The sequence below is a fragment of the Notothenia rossii genome, assembly GCF_949606895.1.
Source record: "Notothenia rossii genome assembly, chromosome: 2".
Classification (NCBI taxonomy): Eukaryota; Metazoa; Chordata; class Actinopteri; order Perciformes; family Nototheniidae; genus Notothenia; species Notothenia rossii.
The window spans coordinates 56,391,560-56,417,672 of record NC_136904.1 but is presented as its reverse complement, the minus strand read 5'-3'; the positions used below and the strand labels follow the sequence as shown (position 1 = coordinate 56,417,672).

General features: G+C 39.1%; 2 protein-coding genes across 2 annotated transcripts in view; one reads left to right on the top strand and one right to left on the bottom strand.

Annotated features, from left to right (window-relative positions):
• Positions 1-889: 889 nt before the first annotated feature.
• LOC307029641 (ly6/PLAUR domain-containing protein 1-like) lies at positions 890-11,457 on the top strand (the record flags this gene model as incomplete). The annotated part of the gene is made up of 2 exons (XM_079665722.1): positions 890-943; positions 10,111-11,457. The coding sequence occupies 2 exons, from the start codon at positions 890-892 to the stop codon at positions 10,369-10,371; spliced, it is 315 nt and encodes a 104-aa protein (XP_079521848.1). The 3' UTR covers positions 10,372-11,457.
• Positions 11,458-11,630: 173 nt separating this feature from the next.
• Positions 11,631-26,113, bottom strand: part of gpr39 (G protein-coupled receptor 39) — a 91,611-nt gene continuing 77,128 nt past the window's right edge. The window contains exon 2 of the mRNA XM_079665538.1: positions 11,631-13,976. Coding sequence (XP_079521664.1) covers positions 13,483-13,976 — 494 coding nt within the window. The 3' untranslated portion in view covers positions 11,631-13,482. The remainder of the gene's footprint in view (positions 13,977-26,113) is intronic.

Below are 26,113 nucleotides of genomic sequence, written 5' to 3'. Positions count from 1 at the left end.
CCCTTGTGTCCCCCGTGTTACGTCACACGCGGGAGGTCACGTGCCGGGGCTTTTTTATGCGGAAGTGAACATTTCTTACAAAAACGACGCCAGATGTCACTGTAGTGTATATTTCTGTATATTTTTTTGAAAATTTAGTGTATTCATCATTTTCCTACACATTTATTCACAGCTGTCTTTAGCCTGGAAGTTGCTCTTTAAGTGGAAAAATCAGAGAATACATTTTAGCTGCTAATGGTAGCCACCAGAGTTTATCGCAGCTTCCGGTTTTGGCTACGCGTCACTCTCCCTCCTAATTTGGTAACGTGTGTGTGTGGAACTTCAAGGTTCAAGGTTCTTTATTGTCAAACTAACATATAGCTACAGAGTAATTATGTAGTTGAACATCTTAGGTCACAGGCTTCTCCAACAATACAACACAATAATACAGATAAGCAGACAATATTAACCAATATAAAAATATACTATATATATACCAATAATACAAAAAGAAAATGTTTTTTCTTTAAAAAAAAAAGTGAGAGAAAAAAAAAGTGGAATAGTGCAATACGAGTCTATATACAAGTTATTGGAATGATATATTAGATAATAGATAAATAATTACTAAGTAGCAGATAAATGTTATGAAATTGTTTCAGCAATTCAGTTGTTTAACAGTCTTATTGCCTGTGGGATGAAGCTGTCTCTGTGTCTGGTGGTTTTTGTCCTGATGCCGCGGTACCGTCTGCCAGACGGCAGCAGACAGAACAGTTTGTGGCTGGGGTGATGGGGGTCTTTTATAATCCTGAGGGATTTCTTCCTGAGCCTCTAGGAGTAAAGGTCCTCCTTGGATGGTAGGTCAGGATCCTCTCTATGGTGCACCTGTAGAAATTGCAGTATCCTGGAATCCATGTTGAACCTCCTCAGCCTGCGGAGGAAGAAGGGCCGCTGTCGAGCCGTTTTGGTGATGGTGTTTGTGTGATGAGTCCATGTCAGGTCCTCAGTGATGAGTCCATGTCAGGTCCTCAGTGATGTGGACACAGAGGAACCTGAAGCTGCTGACTCTCTCCACCGTAGTCCCATTGATGGCGATGGGGGCGTGTCCCTCTCTCTGCTGCTTCCTGTAATCCACAATCAGCTCCTTGGTTTTGCTGACTTTGAAATGGAGGTTGTTCTCCTGGCACCAAGATGTCAGGGTTTCGACCGCCTCTCTGTACGCCGTCTCGCCGCCGTCTGTGATCTGGCCGATGACAGTCGTGTCGTCAGCAAACTTCACGATGGTGTTGGAGCTGTGTGTGGCCACGCAGTCGTGAGTGAACAGGGAGTAGAGGAGAGGGCTGAGCACGCAGCCTTGAGGGCAGGCCCGGTTCCAGAACAAAATGACTCAGGGTGCATTAGAGAGAGCGCTTTAATAATAATAATAATAATAATAATGCATTACATTTTTTATTAGAGCGCTTTTACAGGTGCTAAAAGCGCTTTACAAATACACATTACACATATTAGACATGTAAGAGTCATTACTGTGGACATTACCCACAGGAGCAAATGCGGGTAAAGTGTCTTGCCCAAGGACACAACGGCCTGACACGGTGGCGGCCGAGGCAGGATTCGAACTGGAGTTCATCAACGCCCCTTGATCTTGATCTGATGACCAACGCTCTAACCACTGCACCAAAACCGCCCCACCCATAAGTGGGGAGTGGACCTAACAACCTCTAGGGGGGTCCTCACCTCCTCTAGGGGGGTCCGGGAAGATTTTTTTTAAATAAAGTTAAAAGCATCAATCTGGTGCACCTTGAGATCAACATTAAAAGATCTATGTGCTATTTGCTTGATTCATGCCTTCCCAGTCCCTTATCACGTAGCCTATAAGAGCATGGCGCCAGTTGTAGTAGCCAGTTGTGATGAAGGCATCTGATTTACTTGAACCGAAATGTCTACATGCACAGCAGAAGATGGCATCTTTTTCACATGAATATTCCAGCCAATCTCTGTTTTGAAACTATGAGCTGCAAAGTGAGCGCCTTACCCCACTGTACAGGCGAGTTGGGTACTTTTTTAAATATACCTGGGCAGGTTCTGTTTTGCCAAGGTCCTCTGGCACTTGCGGGCCGCCGAGGGGTGGCGGTGTTTGGGGCAACGAAGATGGCTGCGGCTGCTCCGCTTCCGTGGGCGAGGCGGGCAAAGCCGGCGAGTCGGGCGGGAGGATGTTAGTGTCCACGACAGTGGCCGCGGGTAACGTAATGTCCACATGATCTGAACTGTTATTACCTGCAGTAGATGCAGTGTTACTGCTGGCATTAAGGGCTGGTTGTTTTAACCATTTTCTGATGTCCATCATTGACTACTTACCGTTTAAATTGACCAAATAAATGCAGCAGACAATGTTATTCAACCACAATTTCAGTTTATTACTATATTCTTCTTCTTCTTCTTCTTCTTCTTTTTCTTCTTCTTCTTCCTCTTCTTCTTCTTTTTCTTACTACTATTATTATTATTGTTATTTTTGTGGACCAACACTATACATTGACGGGGAAGGGGGTAGCAATAAAGATAACACCATTAAACAGTTACACAACATAACAGAAATAATATCGATAGCGGCGTCCCTAGCAACCACCTTGGCAACAATGAAAACGTTCTATGGACGCAATTTCCTGAAGTAATCTTCGTAATAACTAGCAAACTAAAGATCATGTACATCCACTGCACACATAATCTGAAATAACAACTCATATTTCTCGCATCAAATGACATCAAAGCGCATTTTAATGGCCAAACTAACTTTAAAATAGGCATTTTCCACCGAGAATAAAACGAAGTTCGGCCATGTTTTTTTTGTCTGCAGGGAGAAATTTGAAGATCACGCGACATAGACGCCAGCCATTGGAATGAATGGTGAAAAAAAACGGGGTTTGTCAAACAGAGCACATGGTGTAGTCCTAAACAATAGCTGGGGATTCTGGGTAGTGTAGTGTCTTCTGCCATCCTTTACTCCGAAAAAATATTACTTTCTCCGAATCGAAGGGGAAAAATACAAAAGCATTGCACACAATTTAAACCAATCAATGTTGTGTAATTAACAAGGATAATCTGGTGTTTTTTAGTCGATGAGTAGTGCAGATATCACTGTAAAATCAATCGACAGTAAGGGGAATACTTTCTTCCGGGTGTACAATTCTCCGTTATCCAATGGGAATGGACGCTCACATTGCTTTTAAGGGCTACCGACACAAACGAATGCCGTGCTTTCATGAGCGTCAAATCCCGCCGCAGATGGGAATACATTGCAATCAGTTGAAAGCTATTTGCGTCCCTTTATGAAGCTGAAGGAGCCTAGGAGCATCACAACTGCACGCCACGTGACCCTGACCAAACGTCGCTCCTGGACGATTATGGAGTGAGAGTGTGTTGCGCCCGGGGGGAAACATGCTAATGCTAACGCTACATTAGCATCGGCGAACTTTTCTACTTCATGATATCTGCAAAAATGGTTAACATTGAACATTAACAAGATCAGGCAGTTCAGAGAGAATCAAAGCAGGCAGCTTTGAATGACATTCTTCTGGAAGTGTTTCATTGTGGTGATAGTGAGGGTTGTCAATCCCTTTTTTGGCAAGACAGTAGTGAAGGCCATCTTGGTGTTGGTGACGTGTGTTGTGCAAGACCAGAGATGTAGTTCATTGAGCGATTTCACACACAAAAAAGTGTTACTTCACAGTTTTACGGCAAAAAAAATAGTTTTAACTTACAAAAGTACCTTTTAAATTGACAAACATCATATGTGTAATTCGTGGTCCAAAATAAGGTCCTATGGAGGTCCACCGGAAAGGGAGGGACTTCGCCTCTCTATACCCAAAACCAGAAGCTGTCATAAACTCTAGTAGCTATCATAGCAGCTAATATGAAATCTCCGTTTTTTACATAAAAATAGACTGATGGATTATCAGTAATCATTTCTAAGTAACACAGACACATTGCATTAACCTACGGATTAACCTACGGATTAACCTTCAGCCGCGTTTTTATCCTTTTAATGCCACTGAACACAACTTTTGATCAGAAACAGCAAAAGGTAAGACAAATTTCCCTATTTTGCTCCATGCTACGTTGTGTGTTGTCTGGTTTTGCTTCCCATGCCGCGAGTTCTGATCGCTCAGTGATGATACTTAATATTTCTGGAATCTGTGGAATCTCAGCTTGCTAGCTAATATCTTATTTATGCAGATCCGATAAGTAATAAAGTATTTATACTAGGGCTGTCAGTCGATTAAAATATTTAATCGCGATTAATCGCATGATTGTCCTTAGTTAATCGCGATTAATCGCAAATTAATCGCACATTTTTTATCTGTTCTAAATGTTCCTTAGAGGGGTATTTTTCAAGTTTTTAATACTCTTATCCATATGAGTGGCCAAATATGCTTTATGCAAATGTTTGTTTATTATCATTTGATCAATGACAAATGCAATCCTGTTCCGCGCACTATCCGTGCTGAGTGTGCTGACTTTTCGTACAATGTCCCACCGTCTGGCTACCTGCATAAAGTCAAGTGCTCGGCGCAGTTGTCGGCGAAATGTCGCTCCTCTGTTTTCATTGAAACAGCTCCTTATATCCGTTAGCGCAGCTAGCTAGCACCAGATGCTAACAACAACAATAGACGTAAGGTGTGCCCGTTCTCTCTCTCTCTCTGTCTCGTGCCACACATACACACACCCTCCCGGTCCTTCCGATGGCCAGTCGGTGCCTGCCGGTGAGCGTGAAAGTGTGGTCTGCCGCAAGCGGACGGCAGGAGCGGGGCTGTCAGCATCAGCTTGTAGATGGTATTTTAAACTCGATGCTCTCTGAAACTACGGGGCGGCAGAGGACAAAAAATACACATGCGTTAATCGCGTTAAAATAATTAGTGGCGTTCATTTTTGTTTGCGTTAACGCGTTATTAACTTGACAGCCCTAATTTATACCTGTACATTATATTCTTAACATGCTCTTGCGGGACACTTAAAATGAGGGCCTTCAGTTTGACACACCTGTAGAGGATTCAAACTACTTTTTTTTCCTGCTGTAACTACGTAAATGTCCCCTCTGTGGGACTAATAAAGGTATTCTGATTCTCATCAGCAAAAAAGACTATTCGGCCAAAACTTAAGTCTCTGCTTCCCTTCGGTTTCAGACGTCCCAGCTCCTGAAAGACATAACAGACAAAATAACTTATTGAGCAGCAAGACTAAAGACTGCTAAAGTTTCTGAACTGTGGAAAGTTTAACTGTAGATTCATCTGAAGACAAAAAGTGAGGCCACTTAAAACACTTAAAACACTCCTCCCAATACATAATACACAATACATTAAAGAATCTGAGAAGTTTCAAAAAATGTATAAAACTTAAAGTCTAGCTCCTGATAAAAACATATTTGAAACCAGCAGAAGTACTAGAATCACATGATAAGTGATTGTTTGAAGTGAGAAAAGTCATAAAAGATGTATTCTCTGTCAGTGTATTTTACCGCACCTCATTTTAATTTTCCACGGACTGCCCGTGTTATCGCTATTTTCCAATTAGCAAAATAGCGTTATTTCAAATATTTGTCCGGTAAATTTCTCTTTTTGAGTTCATAACATGATGGGCTATATAAAGGTTTTAGCACAAAATGCCAGAAATCCTCAGAATTGTCTCCCACCCTTTCATAATGTGACAGATAAAATGTGAAATATATGAACACAGTGAGAGTCAGATTTTGTTGTCCAGGCATGTAGGAAGACGGGACATTTCCTTCCGGAGCTTTGCAACATTTCACACTGCGTTTTGATTGGATCCTGTTGGAGATTTGGAGGATGTTTAAAACCAACCTCGTCTCCGCGTGTCGTTTGGTAAGCTGGGTAAATTCGTAAAAAGGAAGGGATTAAGAAACACCAGAATGCAAGTTAAACAATAATCTTGTTTTAATGATAAAAAGTAACAATACAAATACAAAGGAAGTACTTCCTGCTCTTCCTCCAATCTCACGGATCTGGTCAGTTTGAAGAAAAGAAGAGATCGAACCAAAGGAAAACACAGGCTTTCGTACTAAAAACACAGAAGGAGGTGTGTGCGTGCTTTCCCCCAGAGGTCATCTTATTGGGAGAGACCAACACATGGCCTGTCACACCCAATCAGTGCGACACAGCAGGAGAAACCCGGAAACAAAAAGTCTCTTTCAGTTTGACGAAGACCAGATACCTTTTGGTGTCTGGTACGAACCTGCTCTAAACAACAAGTTTCCTTATCTTATTTCACATCTTGCAGCCAGCACACACACATCCCCTTAATGGCCCTTTGTCCATCTTCCCCCCTCAGGTTACCACACACAAGTTAAAAGTATGTTTTAAGATATAGTTGTTATAGTTGGCTAAATATACGTAATACATGTAAATCACTTTCATATCAATAATAACGAGGAACACATTACCTATGCTCTTAAGCAGTATTAGAGATGCTTTTCAAATAGTCAAACTTCACACAGGCCCAATATAGAGAACACACTCATTTGTCCTACAGCCCTTCCCGCCATTTGAGCTATTGTTCACATCTTTACTTCAAATAAAAGGTTTCACATTTTATATTTCCAGCTTCCTTTACACATACTGTTATTATTAATACAAAGTAATTAACCACACACATCTATTGAAAACAAGTAGATTTCCCTGATAATTGACATGCTGAAAATCTTAAGAAGAATGTCCCCTCCCCCAGCTCTCTCGTCCCTGTCATAAAAGCTGCTTCCATTTCATATAGAGTAATAAAACATGTTTAAGCTAATTTCTCCACAATGTTTGTAGCCATTTAGTACCCACACATGAAAGAATAAAAACAGAGGTATAGTTGAACAGTAATCATGCAGCAGATATATTTACTGCAATGAAAACACACACATTTGCCCTAAGCATGTGTAACGCACCCTCTTCTTTTATGAGGGAAACATTCCAGAGTTTTGGAGCTATCCCCAAATTAGGATGTCCCCTGCTCACATCCCTCTCTGAACACAAAGACTTCACCTCAATATATTGGGGAGGGAAAATATACTTTGTCCCTTCAAATTTAACACACATGAATATATATAAGGTGACTTTAAAATTAATATACTAGATTTAACTTTCCTGCCATAACACGGTACTTTAATACTTCAAATAATTCAAATAATCCTTCAATCCCTAAACACCTTCTGGTATCTCTAATGATATTTGCAATAGATAAGACATGGGAGGATGCACATTTCAAACGAAAATGCATTATTTCTGATGATACAATGGCAGTATCTGTTGCACTCGGGTAGAGAGGAGTGACACATTAAAAGGTCTGCTGGAAGTGTGCTGTTATCCAAATTTCATTGAAATAAGATGTCAACCAAATGTTACGGTTTCCCTCCACTGATCTCTCCAACTACTTGTTTCAACAAGCCTTTCAAGTACATCAGTGGTTTCTAGTTCAAAATGTGAATTAAATATAATGGTCACAGCTGAGGGTACTTTCCATTCCCCTGCTCCATAACTAAACTTCATTGTGATGTGGATCATAGCTGTTGGAGTCCACCTTCCTAGGATTTACAAAAAGACACAAAACCCTTACATTCATCTTTACTGTAAATAGGACAGAGCTTGGTTGTAATTGTTATGTAAAATGTAAAGGTTTTCAGCAACTAAATGATTATTCTGGTAGGTGGACAATGTATTTATTTTAGAAAAAGTGTTGTTATTTTTGGAAATTACTAAATTAAATGCTTGAACAAAAAATAAGATATTATGGATACTTGGATAATCTTGTTTTTTTCTTGCTGACTTTTCCAATGTTACCTTACATCATATGGAAATAGACTATGAATGCACATGAGTTTAGCCATAGTAAGCATTGAAGATATTCTCAACTGCATGATGTTACGAATGAGCCTTGCTGTCGGATAAACCAGGTTACTGTTGTTACTGTACATGTTAACATTAAGTATAAATGATTAACCAATAATCAACCATCTATTGGATCTTTACTGACACAATAAGTGCATTGTGTTCAGTTCATAATGATGAACGATGCCAGTCTTACCATTTCTGTATCATTATACAGTATATGTACTTTTATTCAGCTCCAACCAACCTCCACCTTAGCAGATGTCTCAGAATAACTGCCAACACCCATAGACTGTAGTGGAAGTAGAATCAGACATAAAAACTTGTGTTAGCACTAGATTGGTTTCGAAAGCTGCGACTGAAGTTTGTGTCAAATTAATTGAGAAGCTAAACATGCTTGCTTTTAATGATCAGAAATATTGAGCAGCCAACCAAACGCTAAAAATTGCTATAATAAAGGTAAATTGGCTGTATTTACAGCATGTAGCGCTTTATCCAGTGTTTACGACCCATCAAAGCGCTTTACATTCTACAGAGCAATGTGCCACTTGCTCAAGTAAGCACATCCTTGGCCAAGCCATCGGGAGCAACTCTGGGTTAAGTATCTCGCCCGAGGATATATATCGACATGTTTAACCTTCCGATTAGAAGATGACCGCACCACCTTGCAGCCTCCGTTGCCCCTAATAAAATGGCTCTGTTGTAGCAACTTAACAATCACAAGGTAGCCACGTCATAAAACATATGGTGCTTTATCATTTATATTACTATAATGGGATCACAGTTTATAAATGTATGTCATGCTGTGTTAGAGAAGACTTGAAACTATATATAGAGAGCATAAACCATAAATCAGGAATATGCTTACTGATGTAAAAATTCAATTGAGAAGGAGAGTCATTTTATAATGGTAAATGGACTACATATAGATTATTTAGTCCATCAGGAGCAACATACAATCTTTAAAACATATTTTTGCAACCAGTGGAATCGCCCACTTTGGGCATTATAAATAATTCCAATTCAAGGCAAAATGTCAGCTGTGATAACTGCTTTTTCTGTTAAAAAAATGTTGAGCGACCCTCTTTTTAGGTGCCTGGTGCCGTGGGGTCCATGAACAGTCACTATTTAATAAGACCCTTTTCTGGCTAGTGTCACACTCATACTTTAAAACAGTGTTGTTGAATTGTTATATTTAGAACAAGCTGGATATAATGCAGAAATAAAACCAATATTCAATTTCATTTTGTATAAAGTTTTATTTCAAGGACTTTCCTCAATGTCTGGATTGTTGCTAACTCCGTTGACAAAACATCCTGTTTATCATTAATAGCACCTCCACCTCTTGTTCATGCTTCCATATGTATATTAAAATACAAATGTAATTTTTTGAACACAATTGAACTGAATAGGTCATGTATCTATCTGAGGCTATTAAAGATCATTGACTGTAATATAATAATATACCCTAATATGTAATCATATACTACTACTTCCCACTGCAAAACTTTGCCTATACAAATATGTACTCTACGGTCTCCGTTAAACGGTTCGTGGTAAATCTGACCCGGTGACAGGCTTTAGCAATATCTTTAGAGGGAAGTTGCAAATATTCTCCTTATTGTCCTGTTACCGTAAGTTTGTCATAGAGGAATAAGTATTATATTTGGATTGTTTCATAACCATTTTAAAACTTCTTGAAGTAGCCTGTTTACACACATTGCTTGCAAGACAAACAATACACATTAGCTTGATGGCTCCAGGAACCCATTGACCCTGCTGCCTGGGCAGCTGACCACTGGTTGATTGACCAATCATAAATGTCTTTGTTTATTCTTATTATTTGCCATGGGTAACCTTCCACAATTCAGAACTTTGAGGATCATGTTCTATGCTAAAAGTCACTGTACAAAAATGATTTTGCAGCTAGTTAGGATTTGTGGCTCAAGTGTGTTATATCAAAGGTCGCACCCACTGAGAGCATCAGTTAAAAAGCATATAAGGAGCTATTTTCCCAATTCATGAACTAATTAGACTAGATACTGGGACAATTGTATGCAAATCTTTAAGAGACACAGGAGAAAGCAAAGTATTATGACCCCAAAAGGAGCACAAGTCCAATTATGCAGAGATATTTCCTTTAAGTTGGGTTCCCCTTGATGAAAGGCTACATCCTGTTTATCCTTAATTACATGCCTCCCTCTCACTGTTTCTCTCTTTGTTCCCTCTCATTACCAGCCTAATGCCCTAGTTTCTGTCCTTATTTTCAGGGATACACTACCGCAAGTCATGCGCCTCATCAGGAGCCTGTCTCATCGCTTCTTCTGGCTACCAGCAGTTCTGCACCGGCAAGCTGAACTCAGTGTGCATCACCTGCTGCAACACGCTGCTGTGTAATGGACCGCGGCAAAAGAAACGACCCCAACTGTCGGCTGCCGTTACCTTGAACACACCGCAACTCCATGTGTTTTCTCTTTGCATCCTCCTCCTACTGCCCTCCACCCTGTGTTGACAGACCTCCACACACTGTGAAATGTGCATTGGCAGTGGAGACAACATGAACTGTATTAACTGAAACAGTTGAGAGCGCTTACTGTGAAATATATTTTCTTTGAGGTTGGGGAAGCTTTGCAAAGTATTTGTTCTCTTGACTTGTTTTCCGTCGCAGCTGGTGTCCAAAGGGTCAAATTGGGAAATATTATCATCACGTGTTCATTCAACAAACAAGGTAATCTGCAAGGACAGTTGGGTAGAGGGGGTGGAGGACGGTGCAGTGGAACAGCTTCTGGCTATTTTGTTGGGCAGCAGGTGGCTCATTCACATCTGTCTTTGTTTACTTAAAACTACAACATATTGAAGGTAATAAAGGAAGGTCAGATTCATCATACAGAGGCTTAGGATAACTTTAGAAAAAATAAGTCTTTGATTTATTCTAAATGAGATCCGTAACCGTGAGCAATCACCGATTTGCTGTAATGAGGAACTGCAAATGTATCATATGTATGACAATGATACGATTTAATGATTTGGAAAATTAAGTCATTAAAACGTCTTTGGATGAAAGAAAACATGTGCTAGTTATTAGAATAAAGCCACTTACAGCCCTCATAACTCTCACATATATATCATCTTATCAGTAGACCCATAAAAAAGTACTTTTCTTAAAACTCTCCTCCAATGGTTTTGTAACAAACAAAAAGTGTACATAGAGCTACAAGAACATGTTGTTACTCACAACTCCATTTTAAACTACTTACCAGATATTCATTGCATCTCTAATAGCTCAAATGGAAGTGTTTGAAGTGGATTTTCACTTTTTTCAGTTTTCAGATGAATTAACCTGTTAAGCCCCAAGCCTGTTTTTCAGGTCTCAGGCTCGAAAAGGACATTCCCAGAACAAATATCTTCACTTCTAAAAGGGGTAAATTAATAATCTTTTTTCTCAAAGTAATTATAAACCTGTGAGTTGGATGTAGAAAAGTCACAATCAATATAGATGTTTCCACCAGCTAATGGAACAGAAGCACAGGGTTGTTGGAAACATGGAGGGTCACAAGCTTGTCTGCATTGGAAGCTTGAATCCGTCTTCGTTTGACAACAGCTAGTTTAAAAGGTTTTCCAGGAATTTCGCAGTTGACGCCCCTAATTTAAGTAGCCATGGGATAAATGATAATGAGGAGCGGCAAACGCGTATAATTTTATACATTGCCCTTTCAAGGAAAGTAACATCACATGTTGTTTAAGAATAAAGTGTCAGCCCCCTCTAGCAGCTGATATTTAAATTATATTTATTTATTTCATCGTTTTGAATTATACAAAATTAGACTTTAAACAAGTGGCGATGAATGTCATCCCCAGCAACATGCAATATACAACTTCTGCTTTATTTTCATGTCAGTGTACATATCGAACATATGTCATTGAGTCATCTGATTAATCATAGAATACCACACTTCATTCTAAATGAACTGAAAAAGTTATTGGTTTGCTCGGGCTGGTGCACTTTTTTTCCCATTGAACATAATGACTTCCTGCCCAAATTTTTTTTCTTATTTACTTCATTTACTTCCTGAATTTTGAAATTTGACTCTCCTGAGGTTGAACACACGGCAAATGTACAGTTCAGCCCTCTGCATGAGACACCGATTCGTAATCATTGTATATACTGTTCGTGTACCGAAGTCCCTCCCCTTCCGGGGGAACTCCATGGGACCTTATTTCGGAAAAATTATGTATTGAAGTCAATGGCGAGAGAAAAGTTATCTTTCGATCCCGTTCGAATTGTGCCATGAATTACATATATGATGTTTGTCAATCTTAAACATTAATTTCCAAGTAAAAAAAGTCACAGTTTGTCGTAAAACTGTGAAGTAACACTTATTTGTGTGTGAAACCGCTCAATGAATTACATCTCTGGTCTCACACAATACACATCACCAACACCAGAATGAGGTGAAAAGTATTAAAGGAGGTGGAAATCATTACACGTCTGGGCATGTTGAGAGCTGCTATTACACAAAAGGGGAGTTAGTCGGTTCCGTAATAGCCAGCATGCGGGACCGGCTGTACAAGATTTCTGTGAGTGTCAAACAACTGTAATGTGTAACGTTAATGTCAGCTAGCTAACATTAGCTTACAAGGTACACTCTCGTGTTTTGTTTTAGCAACTAGTTTTCTGTGTACCTTGTCCTTGCCAACACTATTGTTATCCACAGCATACACAGCGATCACGCAGTTCTTAACGAGAAAACTAGCTAACTAACTCCTTAGTACAAGGTACACAGAAAACTAGTTTCTAAAACAAAACACGTGTTAGCTAATGTTAGTTAGCTGACATTAAAGTTACACGTTACACTCGTTTAACACTCACCTTGTGTGTACATACAGCTCTCCACATGCCAAGACTAGTAGTGATTTTCTCCTCGTTTAATACTTTTCACCTCATTATGAAAGAAAGAGGTGAAATGTGCTAACGTGACGACCAGCTTGGTGTTGGTGACGTGTGTTGTGCGAGACCAGAGATGTAGTTCATTGAGCGGTTTCACACCAAAAAAAAAGTTACTTCACAGTTTTACGACAATTGTTTGTTTTTTTACTTGCAAAATTATCTTTTAAATTGACAAAAATCATAATGTGTAATTCTTGGCACAATTCGAACGGGATCGGAAGATAATTTTTCTCACGCCATTGACTTCAATACATACTTTTTCCGAAATAAGCTCCCATGGAGTTCCACCGGAAAGGGAGGGACTTTGGCTCTCTATTGTAAGTAAGCCCACGAGAAGCAAACCAAATGACTGCTCTATAGCACCCCCCAGTGGTCAACAGCCCTGCTGGGTACCTTTAACTTGAAGTGTTGGGTCTTCATGCTAAACATGAATGTTTGAATCATTTGAGCTTTTTTATAATATTTTCACTTGATATCAAGTTCACACTTGAGGGGACCCATGAAGCTTGCTATTGTGCCAAATTGTCAGCTGAGCATGATCTTTTAATGAAATACCTGACTTTACATTTGGTACTGTTTTAACTGTGTAAAAGGAATATTTCAGATTTTTTCTGATGACAGCGCAAACATTATTGAGTTGTTTTGACTGTTCACTGTGTTGCATTAAATTGTACATTACACTTCAGTCTCTGATGGTACGTCTGTCTTTGTTTGGAGATCGGACTCTTCAGTCGGGCTGAGAGACGTTTGAGTATTTGAAGCTACTCCGGAGTCACTTTGACTGTGGAAGGTTGTGAAGGTGGGGGGAGGTTTCTCTAGTGCGAGAGTGGGGTGGTTTGCCCTGCTGCGACGCAACGAGTTTTTCAGCAAGGGCTGGAAGGAGCGGGCCGAGGCAGCCTGGGAGCTCCTCACCGTGCGCTTGTTGATGTGTTCCAGGGTGAGGCGGCACCGCAGCACCTGGACAAAAACCTCCCGGAACTGTCTCGACGACAGGTTGTAAAGAAACGGGTTGATGACGGAGCTCAGATAGAAAAAACTGTCGGCCACTGGGTGGAGAGTAACATAGCTCCGGAAGTAGGAAGTAGTCCAGCGGGATTTGGGCACGGCGGTCATAAGACGACGTATCTGGTAGGGAAGCCAGCAGACCATCAGGGACCCCACGATGAGACCTGGGGAAGAGACAGAGAGAATTCAGAAAAAAAAGAGAAGATTGATCCCACTCACGTTTGAACAGTAAATACAAAACTAGAGATGCTTAGCTTAGCTTAGCATAAAGACTAGAAAAAGGGGTAGCAGCCACTGTAGCATCGGTCTGTTCCAACGAAACCTACGAGCACCTTTAAGGCTCACTTTTTAGCAAAATACAATACGTTTGTTTAATCTGTTACAGAGCTACTTTAACATGACGTGCTGTCATTTACATTTTAAATACAATAATACATAACTCTATTATTAAATAATTATTTGAGGGAGCTCTTGTATTCTTCATACTTATCTAAGCTAATCTAATCTTCTGACTTTATATTTGAAAAAAATGAATCCTGAAAAAGAAAATACAAGAAAATGTAAATAAAACAAAAGATACAAAATAAGATTTTATGGGTTACAGTTATCCTATAATTGTCAAAAAGTATACTCAGCATGCGGCAAATGTTCATGACCTGTCTTCAGTTGCAGCCCTTTCACTGTTTTGTGAACAAAACTTGTCAGCTGAACTCCAGCTGGAGGTTTGATCATAATAAATTACACCTACTGCTTTTCTCACATCCTCTAATATCTAAACTTGCTACCAAGGTTTTCCCTTTTCATACTTTTCATTCATTAATGTGACTTACATTGCACATCAATTCACAAAGTAGTTAACCTGTTAGACCCCAAGCCTGTTTTTCAGGTCTCAGGCTTGAACATGACATTTCCAGAACAAATGACCATAACTAGACTTCTAAAAGGGGAACATTAATAATCTTTGTTCTCAAAGTAATGATAAACCTGTGAGTTGGATGTAGAAGAGTCAGAATCAATATAGATGTTTTTTATTTTAAAGAAAATTGAGATTGAACATAGTAAAAAACTGTAAATTATAGTGTCCGTCCAAAAATATGTTTTGCCCAGAGCCAAATTGTCTCACGCTCTGAAAATATGAAAACGGAAAAATCGGTTTATTGCTTGTGGATTATCAGAAATCATTTCAATGTGACACAGAAGCATTGTGTTAACCTTTGGATAACCTTCAGCAGCGTTTTTATCATTTTAATGCCATTGAAGACAACTTTTGATCAGACAACAACGAAGATAAGAAATATGGCCGTTTTAGCTACCTAGCGCCATGTGTTGTGATATCTGTTTTTGTCAACCTGATCTCACCACAATGCGTGACTCCACCACGACTCCGTAACACTGCATTGCGTGGTGGAGTCACGAACTTTGCTACATTTACGTGTCTGCACCACGCAAATAACCCCAATGTAAAGTGAATGAGGCTCCTTTGTCATGGTGCACACACGCATTTCTACAACGTCCTGCAGTGAGCTTTTATCCTATAAAACGTTTATAAAATCTACTTTATAGCTTGTAGTAACTCACGGGACACTTCTTTTATTTTATTTGTATTCATAATCATTTATATTTTTTCGTCAGAATGTATTATGGCAACCCTGTCTCCTAGAAATTACGTTCCCACAGAACTAAACTGCATTCTCAATGACGTTTAGCAAGAAACGTATTTTCTCCCACGTTACGTTCGTTATGAACGTATCTCAAATAGGTTTATTTTCTACATATCTTCTTGAAACATATTTTCTCCCACGTTACGTTTCTTATGAACGTATCTTAAATACGTTTATTTTCTACATATCTTTGCCATTTATTGTCTTGCTTATAATAATGATAATAGCCATTTATAAATATCATTTTAGAGCACACATTTGAAATCAGTAGGCGAGGCTGTCATTTCGCCAGCTGTTACTCTCATGAGCGAGGCAGAAAATAATAGTTTTATCATGCCAAAAAGCTGCTATGTCGTTTATTGCACCTCAAACATTAAAACAAATCCAGAGTTACGTGTTTCTGTACTTCCTCTAAGAAGAAAGGACAGTAACAGAAGATCTCTGTGACGCCAGATGTGGTGTTGTTAATGCGATATGATATCCGGAAAAAAAATCAGTTTAGGATGGCCGAAGACACAACACTACCCATAATCCCCAGCTATCGTTTGGGACTACAGTCCCGTTGACAAACCCCGTGATTAATCTTCAAGCTCTGGGATTGGATGTTGGAGTGGCAGTGCGCCAAGGTTACGCCGAGCGTCAAGCTCTTTGAAATGGAACGAAACCACGGCAGACTATTGAAAACTGGACTCGAACTGGACGAGCGCCCATTCCCATTGGATAACGGAGAATTGTACACCCGGAAGTAAGTATTCCCCTTACTGTCGATTGATTTGACAGTGATATCTGCACTACTCATCGACTAAAAATCACCAGATTATCCTTGTTAATTACACAACATTGATTGGTTTAAATTGTGTGCAATGCTTTTGTATTTTTCCCCTTCGATTCGGAGAAACAAATATTTTTCCGGAATAAAGGATGGCAGAAGACACTACACTACCCAGAATCCCCAGCTATCGTTTAGGACTACACCATGTGCTCTGTTTGACAAACCCCTTGATTAGTTCTCAAGCTCTGTGATTGGATGTTGGAGTGGCAGTGCGCAAAGTTTACACGCGTCAAACAGCACTTTAGGAAATGGAATGAAACCCATCAATGGCACACTATCCAAATCAAGACTTGAACGTGTCCTACCCCCCCCCCCCCCCCCCCTTAGGTCACAGGCTCCTCCAACAGTGCAACACAATAAAACAGATAGGCTACACAGAAAAGATAGTGCAAGTAAATTCAAGAAGAAAAATAGTAAAATAGTAAAAAGTTAAATAGTGCAATAAGAGTCTATATACAAGTGATTGGAATATGATATATTAGACAAATAATTTCGAAGTAGCAGCCAGATGAATGTTATGGATGTTGTTTCAAAGTTCAGGTGTTTAATAGTCTTATGGCCTGTGGGATGAAGCTGTCCCTGAGTCTGGTGGTTTTAGTCCGGATGCTGCGGTACCGCCTGCCAGACGGCAGCAGACAGAACAGTTTGTGGCTGGGGTGATGGGGGTCTTTTATAATCCTGAGGGCTTTCTTTAAGGTTAACCTGGTATTTTTACTCCACTACATTTATTTTAGTTACTTTACAGATTTGGATTAATGTTGTGAAATAGAAACAACCCTTAAATCAGACTTTAGTTACACCTGAGTAAAATTCAGTGAAGATGATTGTCAAGTGCCAACAATCTGGAGAGATATTTGGTAGTGGGTGCTTGAGAAGACTAAATATTTATCTGCAGATCCCTATAAAGCATATTCATTACTCGTTATTCTCTAATTGTTCATCAAAAACTGTATATAATTGCTATTTTGCACATCCCTTTCAAGATTTCAAGATTTTCAAAGGTTTATTGAAATATCATATACACAACTAACTGTAGTTACTGTATGCAATGAGGACAAACTTGGGTCATAGGTTCCTCAACAAGAGATCTATCAATATGTGTGTACCTCCACCATTAAACTGTCATATTCTGCACATTTCTTATTCTATCTACATACATCTTTTAAGAGTATGATAAATATGTATAATATCGGTTAAAATAAGTGCTTCAACATAGTTAACTTTGCAGGAAAGTTGATTGTCAAGTCCCAAAACAAACCATGCAATATTACTTTGTCAGGCTTAATATAGATACCCCCAAAGCTTTTTGCTTACATGTATTTAAAAGAAGACCTTAACCTAAAGTATTATTTAATGTTTAAATAAAGCCTAATTAGTTTGTCTGTTTTGCACATCCTCCTATTAATATCTGTGTACATCCGGCACTAAACTGTTTTGTTCAGTTCTAAACAGAGCCTTCTCCGTTGCTGCACCCACCCTCTGGAACTCACTACCCCTATCCATCAGAGATTCTTCCTCCCTCACAGCATTCCAAACATCACTCAAAACCCACCTGTTCAACACTGCATTCAACCACTGACCACCCCGCCCCCCTATTTTTTGTTTTGTTTATTTCTTTTTGTATTTCTTTGTTTTTGTTTTTTTGTTTGTTTTTTTATTCTCTGTCAAAGTTTCTTTGAGTTTCTTGAAAAGCGCATACAAGTCCCTTGTATTATTATTTAATGGGAATGCTGTTAACAGCATTCCAACTAACTGTTCTTCTACGCACGAAAAGTTTATTATTCCGCCGACTTATTTTGCCGCGCTTCTTCTCCCGCATTGAACATCGCAGAAACTCTGTTCAAACATCAAAACGTTCAGCTCGGTCAGGAATCGATGGCTATTACTTTTCTCATTCATAACTTTCATAATTCCAGAGATACATCCCATAATTCATCACATTTTTAACATTTGAACTTTAACATTGCGCAGCTCGTTAAGGCAGACTGCGTGATGTCAGAGTTAGAGTGGAGGACAGTTTGAAATTTGCCTTCATATTTTTTTTTTAAACTGCCATAATTCCCAAACCCTACATTCCTGAGACATAATTTGTCATGACAAACGTAGGAAAACATCCCGTAGCTTGAAAAATGACAAATGATTAAGCAAAAAATAATTAAACAAAGTGCCTCTTGAGGGCATGAAGTGACAAAAACGTTCAACATGTCTCAATTAAAGCCCATTGTAATTTCAGGCAGATATTTCCTCACAGCAGCAGCCGCACACCTTTAGTTAAACTGCCAAAAAGGCCACATTATTAACCCGAAAGTACACAAAGATTACACTTCAGATACTCAACTTCCTTGACATGCTTCACGTTTTGAAATTTCACAGATATCTGTTACGGTTCTTCCACAAAACGTTCACATGTAAGAGGTTTATCTCTCATCCAGAACAATGGAAACCTTTGATCTCTGGACGCCTCATTAGCTCAAATACAAACACCTATGTAATGGAACACGATGATGTCATCACTCTAACTGACATGGTTCATGGCTCTTTCTGCATGTCAGTCTTTATGCATGACGGTGTTTTTGATAATGGATCCTGACCACTCACATTTGTACACTGTGAACAAATTATATTATTAAAAATATATATAACATAAATAAAAAAAATGCTCTAATTTAGTCTCTTTTCCAGTGCTCTTCATCAGTAACTTTAGCATTTCTGAGTGTCCTTGAACGCATCAATATTAGCACATGCGTCACACCAAGCCCGGGAGATTTATTCTGCTCTGACTACTGCTAGGTAAGTTCATGTATCCATAAACACCTGAAGTTTAAAGTGTCAAATGAACTCTTTTTAGAAGTATAACACACACCGTTTGAGTTTGTTCATAGACTGTTTATTGGCGTGAGAACTGATATTCATTTACACATTAAAGGAAACAGCTTCTTAGCAGCGTATCCAGTCTTAGCCCGTTAGTATTGCGCTAACGGGCTAACAGCTAGCAGCGTTGCGTTAGCCCGTTAGCATTGCACTAACGCTGCTAGGCTGCTAGCTAAGTTAATCTCTCACTAAACAGTTGAACTTTAAAGTGTCAAATTAACTCTTTTTCAAAGTATAACACACCGTTTGAGTTTGTTCATCGACTGTTTACTGGCGTGACAACTGATATTAATTTACACATTAAAGGAAACAGCTTCTTAGCAGCGTATCCAGTCTTAGCCCGTTAGCATTGCGCTAACGGACTAACAGCTAGCAGCGTTGCGTTAGCCCGTTAGCATTGCGCTAACGGGCTAACGCTGCTAGGCTGCTAGCTAACTTAATCTCTCCCTAAACAGTTGAACTTTAAAGTGTCAAATGAACAATAGTTTCTGTATATAGTTGTTTTATCACTTGTTCTTTCACAAAAATTACTTTATTTTTGTTCACCTTTTCACTTTGTGGTTTTACAGAATATATTTGTTAGTAATTGATTCAAACAGTTTTATATAGTTTTTTTCATGTATTGTTTGACAGATTTTCACTCGTGTTTTTACTGAATATAATTTGTTAGCAATTGATTTGAAACGTTTTATATAGTTTTTTTTCCCCATGTTCTGGTTTTTGAAAATAAAATTTGCCAAATGTTACTATTTCACTAGTTATTTTTGCATTTTCAACTTTTCCTACGAATAACATTCTACATTCAAAGCCTTACATCTTTAACATTATTTATACATTTGGAGTTTCATGCTACTTTTTAACTTAATATTCATTCATATGGAAACCATTCAGTCATCCAAATATTCCTGATTATTCACTTTCTTCTTACACATTATATTTCAGCATAAAGCATTCCCACTAGCAATTTCTTCAGGAATTGCATTCTCTAGTTATTATTATTATTTAGTGGGAATGCTGTTAACACCATTCCAACTAACTGTTATTCTACGCACGAAAAGTTTATTATTCCGCCGACTTATTTTGCCGCGCTTCTCCTCCCGCATTGAACATGGCAGAAACTCCGTTCAAACATCAACACGTTCAGCTCTGTCGGGAAACGATGGCTATTACTTTTCTCATTCATAACTTTCATAATTCCAGAGATACATCCCATAATACATCACATTTTTAACATTGAAGTCAATGGAGAAATTCTTCAACTTCAACAAATCTTCATGCAACTTCAACTGCTAACTGTTCATTCATACTTTCACTCAGAAACCTCATTCTAACTTTAAAATGTTACACATCTTTCTGACATTATTCGTGTAAAACAACTTTTAAATCTTACTTTTAGAGATATTAAACATTGTTCAGACCTTGTTTTAGAGGTTTTCTTGACATTTTAACATTAACTAGAGTGTTTGATGTCACAGTGGAGGACAGCTTGAAATTCGCATTCATATATTTTTTTTTAAACTGCCATAATTCCCAAACCCTACATTCCTGAGACATAATTTATCATGACAAACGTAGGAAAACATCTCGTAGCTTGAAAAATGACAAATAATTAAGCAAAAAAATAATTAAACAAAGTGCCTCTTGAGGGCATGAAGTGAAAAAACGTTCAACATTCCTCCATTAAACCCCATTGTAATTTCAGGCAGATATTTCCTCACGGCAGCAGCCGCACACCTTTAGTTAAACTGCCAAAAAGGCCACATTATTAACCCGAAACTACACAAAAATTACACTTCAGATATTCAACTTCCTTGACATGCTTCACGTTTTGAAATTTCACAGATATCTGTTACGGTTCTTCCACAAAACGTTCACATGTAAGAAGTTCATCTCTCATTCAGAACAATGAAGCCTTTGATCTCAACTATAAACACCTGTGTAATGAAACACGATGATGTCATCACTCCAACTGACATGCTCAGAGCAGCAGACTTCAGATAGCAGTGTGCAAACAGTCCAGCCGTGAAGACATCTACGGGACAGTTTTGAGATTTCTTCAAATGCCGTTGCCATGGCAACACAATGCTCGCCTTGAAACACGGTTTTCTCATAACTTCAGGGAAAATACTCCAAACAGCCTAGAACTTCACAGGTTTGGTAACGATGCAGCCATCAGCGCATCTAAGCGTCGTATGGGGTTTCATCAAATGTCGTTGCCATGGCGACGGACCACTCGCCATGAAACACGATGTGGCTGTAAGTCCCATCGACACGGTCCAATTGTCCCCCAATCTTCACTTGTATATCACCGGTCCATGCCTCAACAGCTCTACGCCAATTCTGAGATCTCACCATATGTCGTTTCCATGGAAACGCATCCCTCGCCATAAAACATGATGTCGCTATAACTCCTATGGAAATGTTCAAAAAGTGCTCAAACTTCACATATATGCTAACAGTCCAGCCGTGAAGACATCTACTGGACAGTTTTGAGATTTCTTCAAATGCCGTTGCCATGGCAACACAATGCTCGCCATGAAACACAGTTTTCTCATAACTTCAGTGAAACTGCTCCAAACGCCCCAAAACTTAACAGGTTTGGTAACGATGCAGCCATCAACGCATCTAAGCGTAGTATGGGGTGTCGACAAATGCCGTTGCCATGGCGACAGATCATTCGCCATCAAGTTAGTTCAGAAGTTTGCAGTTCAAATATTCTGCTGCTTTTCCAAGCCTTTTCACTTTCTTTTCTTCTCTCATCACATATTCAAGCCCCCAGTGTTCATGTATCATTTCAATCTAAATTCTTCACTTTCTTCTTACACATTACATTCCAGCATAGCAGTTTAGCATCAGATTTTCAGCATAACGCATTCCCACTAGCAATTTCTTCAGGAATTGCATTCTCTAGTTATTATTATTATTCTAGATACCATTTACAGTATCTTCTTGATATTTTCTATTCTTTATTTCTATCATTGACCTTCTACTTTCCTCCTATTTTGTATATACTCTTAATATTTAAATGTTTTCATAAAATATAACACATTCAAAAGTGCTTTACAAAAATGAAATACATTAAGAAAAGGGCATTTTAAACAGTCATTAAAAAGCAACACAATCTACCTGCATTGCATTACTCTAAACGTGTAATAACGTGCTTTAACCACTAGGTGGTTGGGGTTAAAAAGCTGTCAAGTTTACAGTGTTAACAAAATAAAATATACTGCTGTTTCTGGTTTAGTTTATGACGGATATATTTGATATTTAGTTATTGTTTTGATATTTGTAACACAAAAGCGATGGAAAAAACCCACAGCAACACAGAAAACATGGTCTTAACATGACCCAGTGGTCTAGTAGTTAATAAAAAACAATAATATCAAAACAAAATATTACTACTAACTTTATTGTGAAATTAAAACTGAATGGCAAAAGAATAGTTTCTGGTCTATTCTGAGCCAGTTCTCTGTAGATAAATAAAAATAAAGAACCACGACAGATGTGTAATATTTAATGCAGCCGTACCATTTATTACAATGCATTCATGCGATGACTTTCAAAGAGTAAAGCAAGCACTGCTGAATAAAGTATGATTTTATCTTTTACGAAAAGTTTTTTTCAAATGGAATGCAGTTGGAAGTCAACCAATCACAGAGCTTGAGAACTAATCACGGGGTTTGTCAAACAGAGCACATGGTGTAGTCCTAAACGATAGCTGGGGATTCTGGGTAGTGTAGTGTCTTCTGCCATCCTTTACTCTGAAAAAATATGTGTTTCTCCGAATCGAAGGGGAAAAATACAAAAGCATTGCACACAATTTAAACCAATCAATATTGTGTAATTAACAAGGATAATCTGGTGTTTTTTAGACGATGAGTAGTGCAGATATCACTGTCAAATCAATCGACAGTAACGGCCCATCTACACTACAGGCATGAAAAAATCTTGAAGCTGGGCGTGTCTGAAGCTTGGCGATTTTTTGCGAGCAACCAATCACATGAATCTCCCGCCCCCGACATACAAAGCAAAAGCAATGTTAAAACGAAGTAAACTGGATATAAACTCTCCAAACAGGCGAAAAAACTATCAGTTTCACCCACTGTCTCTGCCACCTCCCTCCATGCCTGGTTCCTCCGGTTTGTATCCCGGTAAATAGTTCCGGTCGTAAAGAACCGGCTGATTTGCTACCGTAATATCTCGTTTGGAATATGAGGAAATGAACTGCGGTCTGGCTCTCCCAGCTTGCACGCGGTTGGATTGGCTGAGCTTGCACTGGCGGGATTTGCATAAACGGAATTTGATTGGCTGATGCCAAGCATCGAGCCTCAAAAGTTGAACATTGTTCAACTTTTGATGCCGATAGATGCTCGTGATGCTTGCAAAGCCATGCCATGCTCCCCACAATGCAGTTCGGCGAAGATTCAAAATCTTCTACGTCACCCCATTCAAGTGAATGGGCGAAGCGTTGAAAGCATTTTTTGATGCCTGTAGTGTAGACGTACCGTAAGGGGAATACTTACTTCCAGGTGTACAATTCTCCGTTATCCAATGGGAATGGATGCTCACATTGCCTTTAAGGGCAGCCGACACAAACGAATGCCGTGCTTCCATGAGCGTCAAATCCCGCCGCAGATGGGAATACATTACAATCAGTTGAAAGCTATTTGCATCCCTTTATGAAGCTGAAGGAGCCTAGGAGCGTCACAACTGCATGCCTCTGGGACCCTGACCAAGCGTCGCTCCTGGACGTTTATGGAGTGAGAAGTGCAATGCCTTGCGGCCTGTAGCACCATCCTTGATGGAGCATATGTGTGGGCTGGACCTGTATTTTACAGGAAAGGAGTGAGCAGAGGTTTGAGTTGTCGATTCTTGTTCAGTTTTTCTGTGACTATCTGCCTCACCCTCTCAGACTTTCAGTTGCGCACGCTACTAAAGAGACGCGCTACCATGGAAACCAAACAATGGTGTAGCTGTATTAAAGTCAGAGTGGAAACAGTCGTGAGTAAATCTGATTTTGTCAGAAATCGGGAGAAATGCGGGAGAAATATAACCCCGGGAGTAAACTGGGAGAGGGCAGTGAAATCGGGAGTCTCCCGCGAAAATCGGGAGGGTTGGCAAGTCTGCTTAGAACTACAATAAGCATGTTAATGTTAATCTAACAGCTCCGGCGATCCACTAGAACCCCCCCCCCCTCCCGGTTTTGAAATGCTCCCGATTTCTGAGGTCTCAAGGTTGGCAAGTATGAGTGAGAGTGTGTTGGCTATTGTGTTTCGCAATGTTCTCTATGCCACGTCTCTACTGGGAATTGTAGTTTTAAAAGACGTTTTCGTTTTTCCCAAAATTAGAAGTTGACAGTATTAAACTGTGTACAGCCCTGGAGGTTTAGGCGATAGGAAAGAAATTGGTGTGTACACATTTAAAACATGTAATTAATAAATGGGGGGAAATCGCTTGTATCCATAATGGGCAGCATTAATATACCCACTTGACAGCTCATTGTTACTTTGTAATTCTACGTCACTACAATTCAGAGGTTAACCTGGTATTTTTACTCAACTACATTTATTTTAGTTACTTTGCAGATTCTGATGTGAAATATAAAACAACCCTTAAATCAGACTTTAGTTACACCTGAATAAAATATTCAGGGAAGTGCCAACAATTAGGAGAGATATTTGATTGTTGGTGCTTGAGAAGACTAACCATTTATTTGCAGATCTCTATAAAGTATATTCATTAATCGTTATTCTCTACTAATAGTTAATTAAAAACTGTATATAATTGCTATTTTGCACATCCCTTTCAAGATTTCAAGATGTTCTAAGGTTTATTGACATATCATATACACAACTACGGTGTAGTTATGCAATGAATGAAAAACTTGGGTCGCAGGTTCCTCAACGGTGCATTACAAGACATCTATCAATATGTGTTGTAAAGTAACGTGTTATAGCAGAAAGTTTAATACAGCGTATTTCTGGTATATTCATTTTAATGTCACCTGATATATAGGATGTGTGTTAAACTTGAATGAACAAGTCCATTTTTTCCTCTTAATTATAGAGACGTTTTTTATATATATATTCCTAAAATAATGTCCCATTTTAAGTAGAAGTAGATTAGCGCAAACTGTCTTTTTCTTCAACTTTTGTGTTATAATCAAAGGGTGATTTTTTGGCTATTAGTGAGTAAAGTACAGTATAACCTGTGATTTCTGTCTTGAGTAAAATGATTACCCGTTGATAAGTATTTTTCAGAAAGTCATGTTGGGCTTTCAAGTGCGGAACTCAGTAAGTTATCTGTAAGAGTTTTTTGTATGATCTGGAAGCTTAAATTAATAAAAGGAGGAAATGTTTTGTCAATTCTTGGACCTTCTCAATATAACTATCCTTTGATTAAAGTTTCCAGATATTAGGAGAGGCCATGAGACGATTGGGTCACACACAGTTAGAGAGACAATGGTCCATCTGATTTATCAATAGATGTATTCATGTTATTGTGAGCTGACTTCGGAGGTTGGAGGAAGTTCAGAGGAGGCCTTAGGGTATAAGAACAGTTAACATTTGTTAGTTAACTAATCCTATGGAGGTCATGAGACGGTGACGTTAAAACATATACAAGTATGGCTTTCAGAGAGAAAAACATTGACCTTTGTGTGATAGCCTGCATGATAAGATGAGTGTGCGTTAAACATGCTGTAAAGTTCTACTATTTGAAAAGCATTGTTGTGGGACTGCTTGAGGGCTTCGACACACACACACACACACACACACACACACACACACACACACACACACACACACACACACACACACACACACACACACACACACACACACACACACACACACACACACACACACACACACACACACACACACACACACACACACACACACACACACACACACACACACTGTAAGGAGATGGAGCG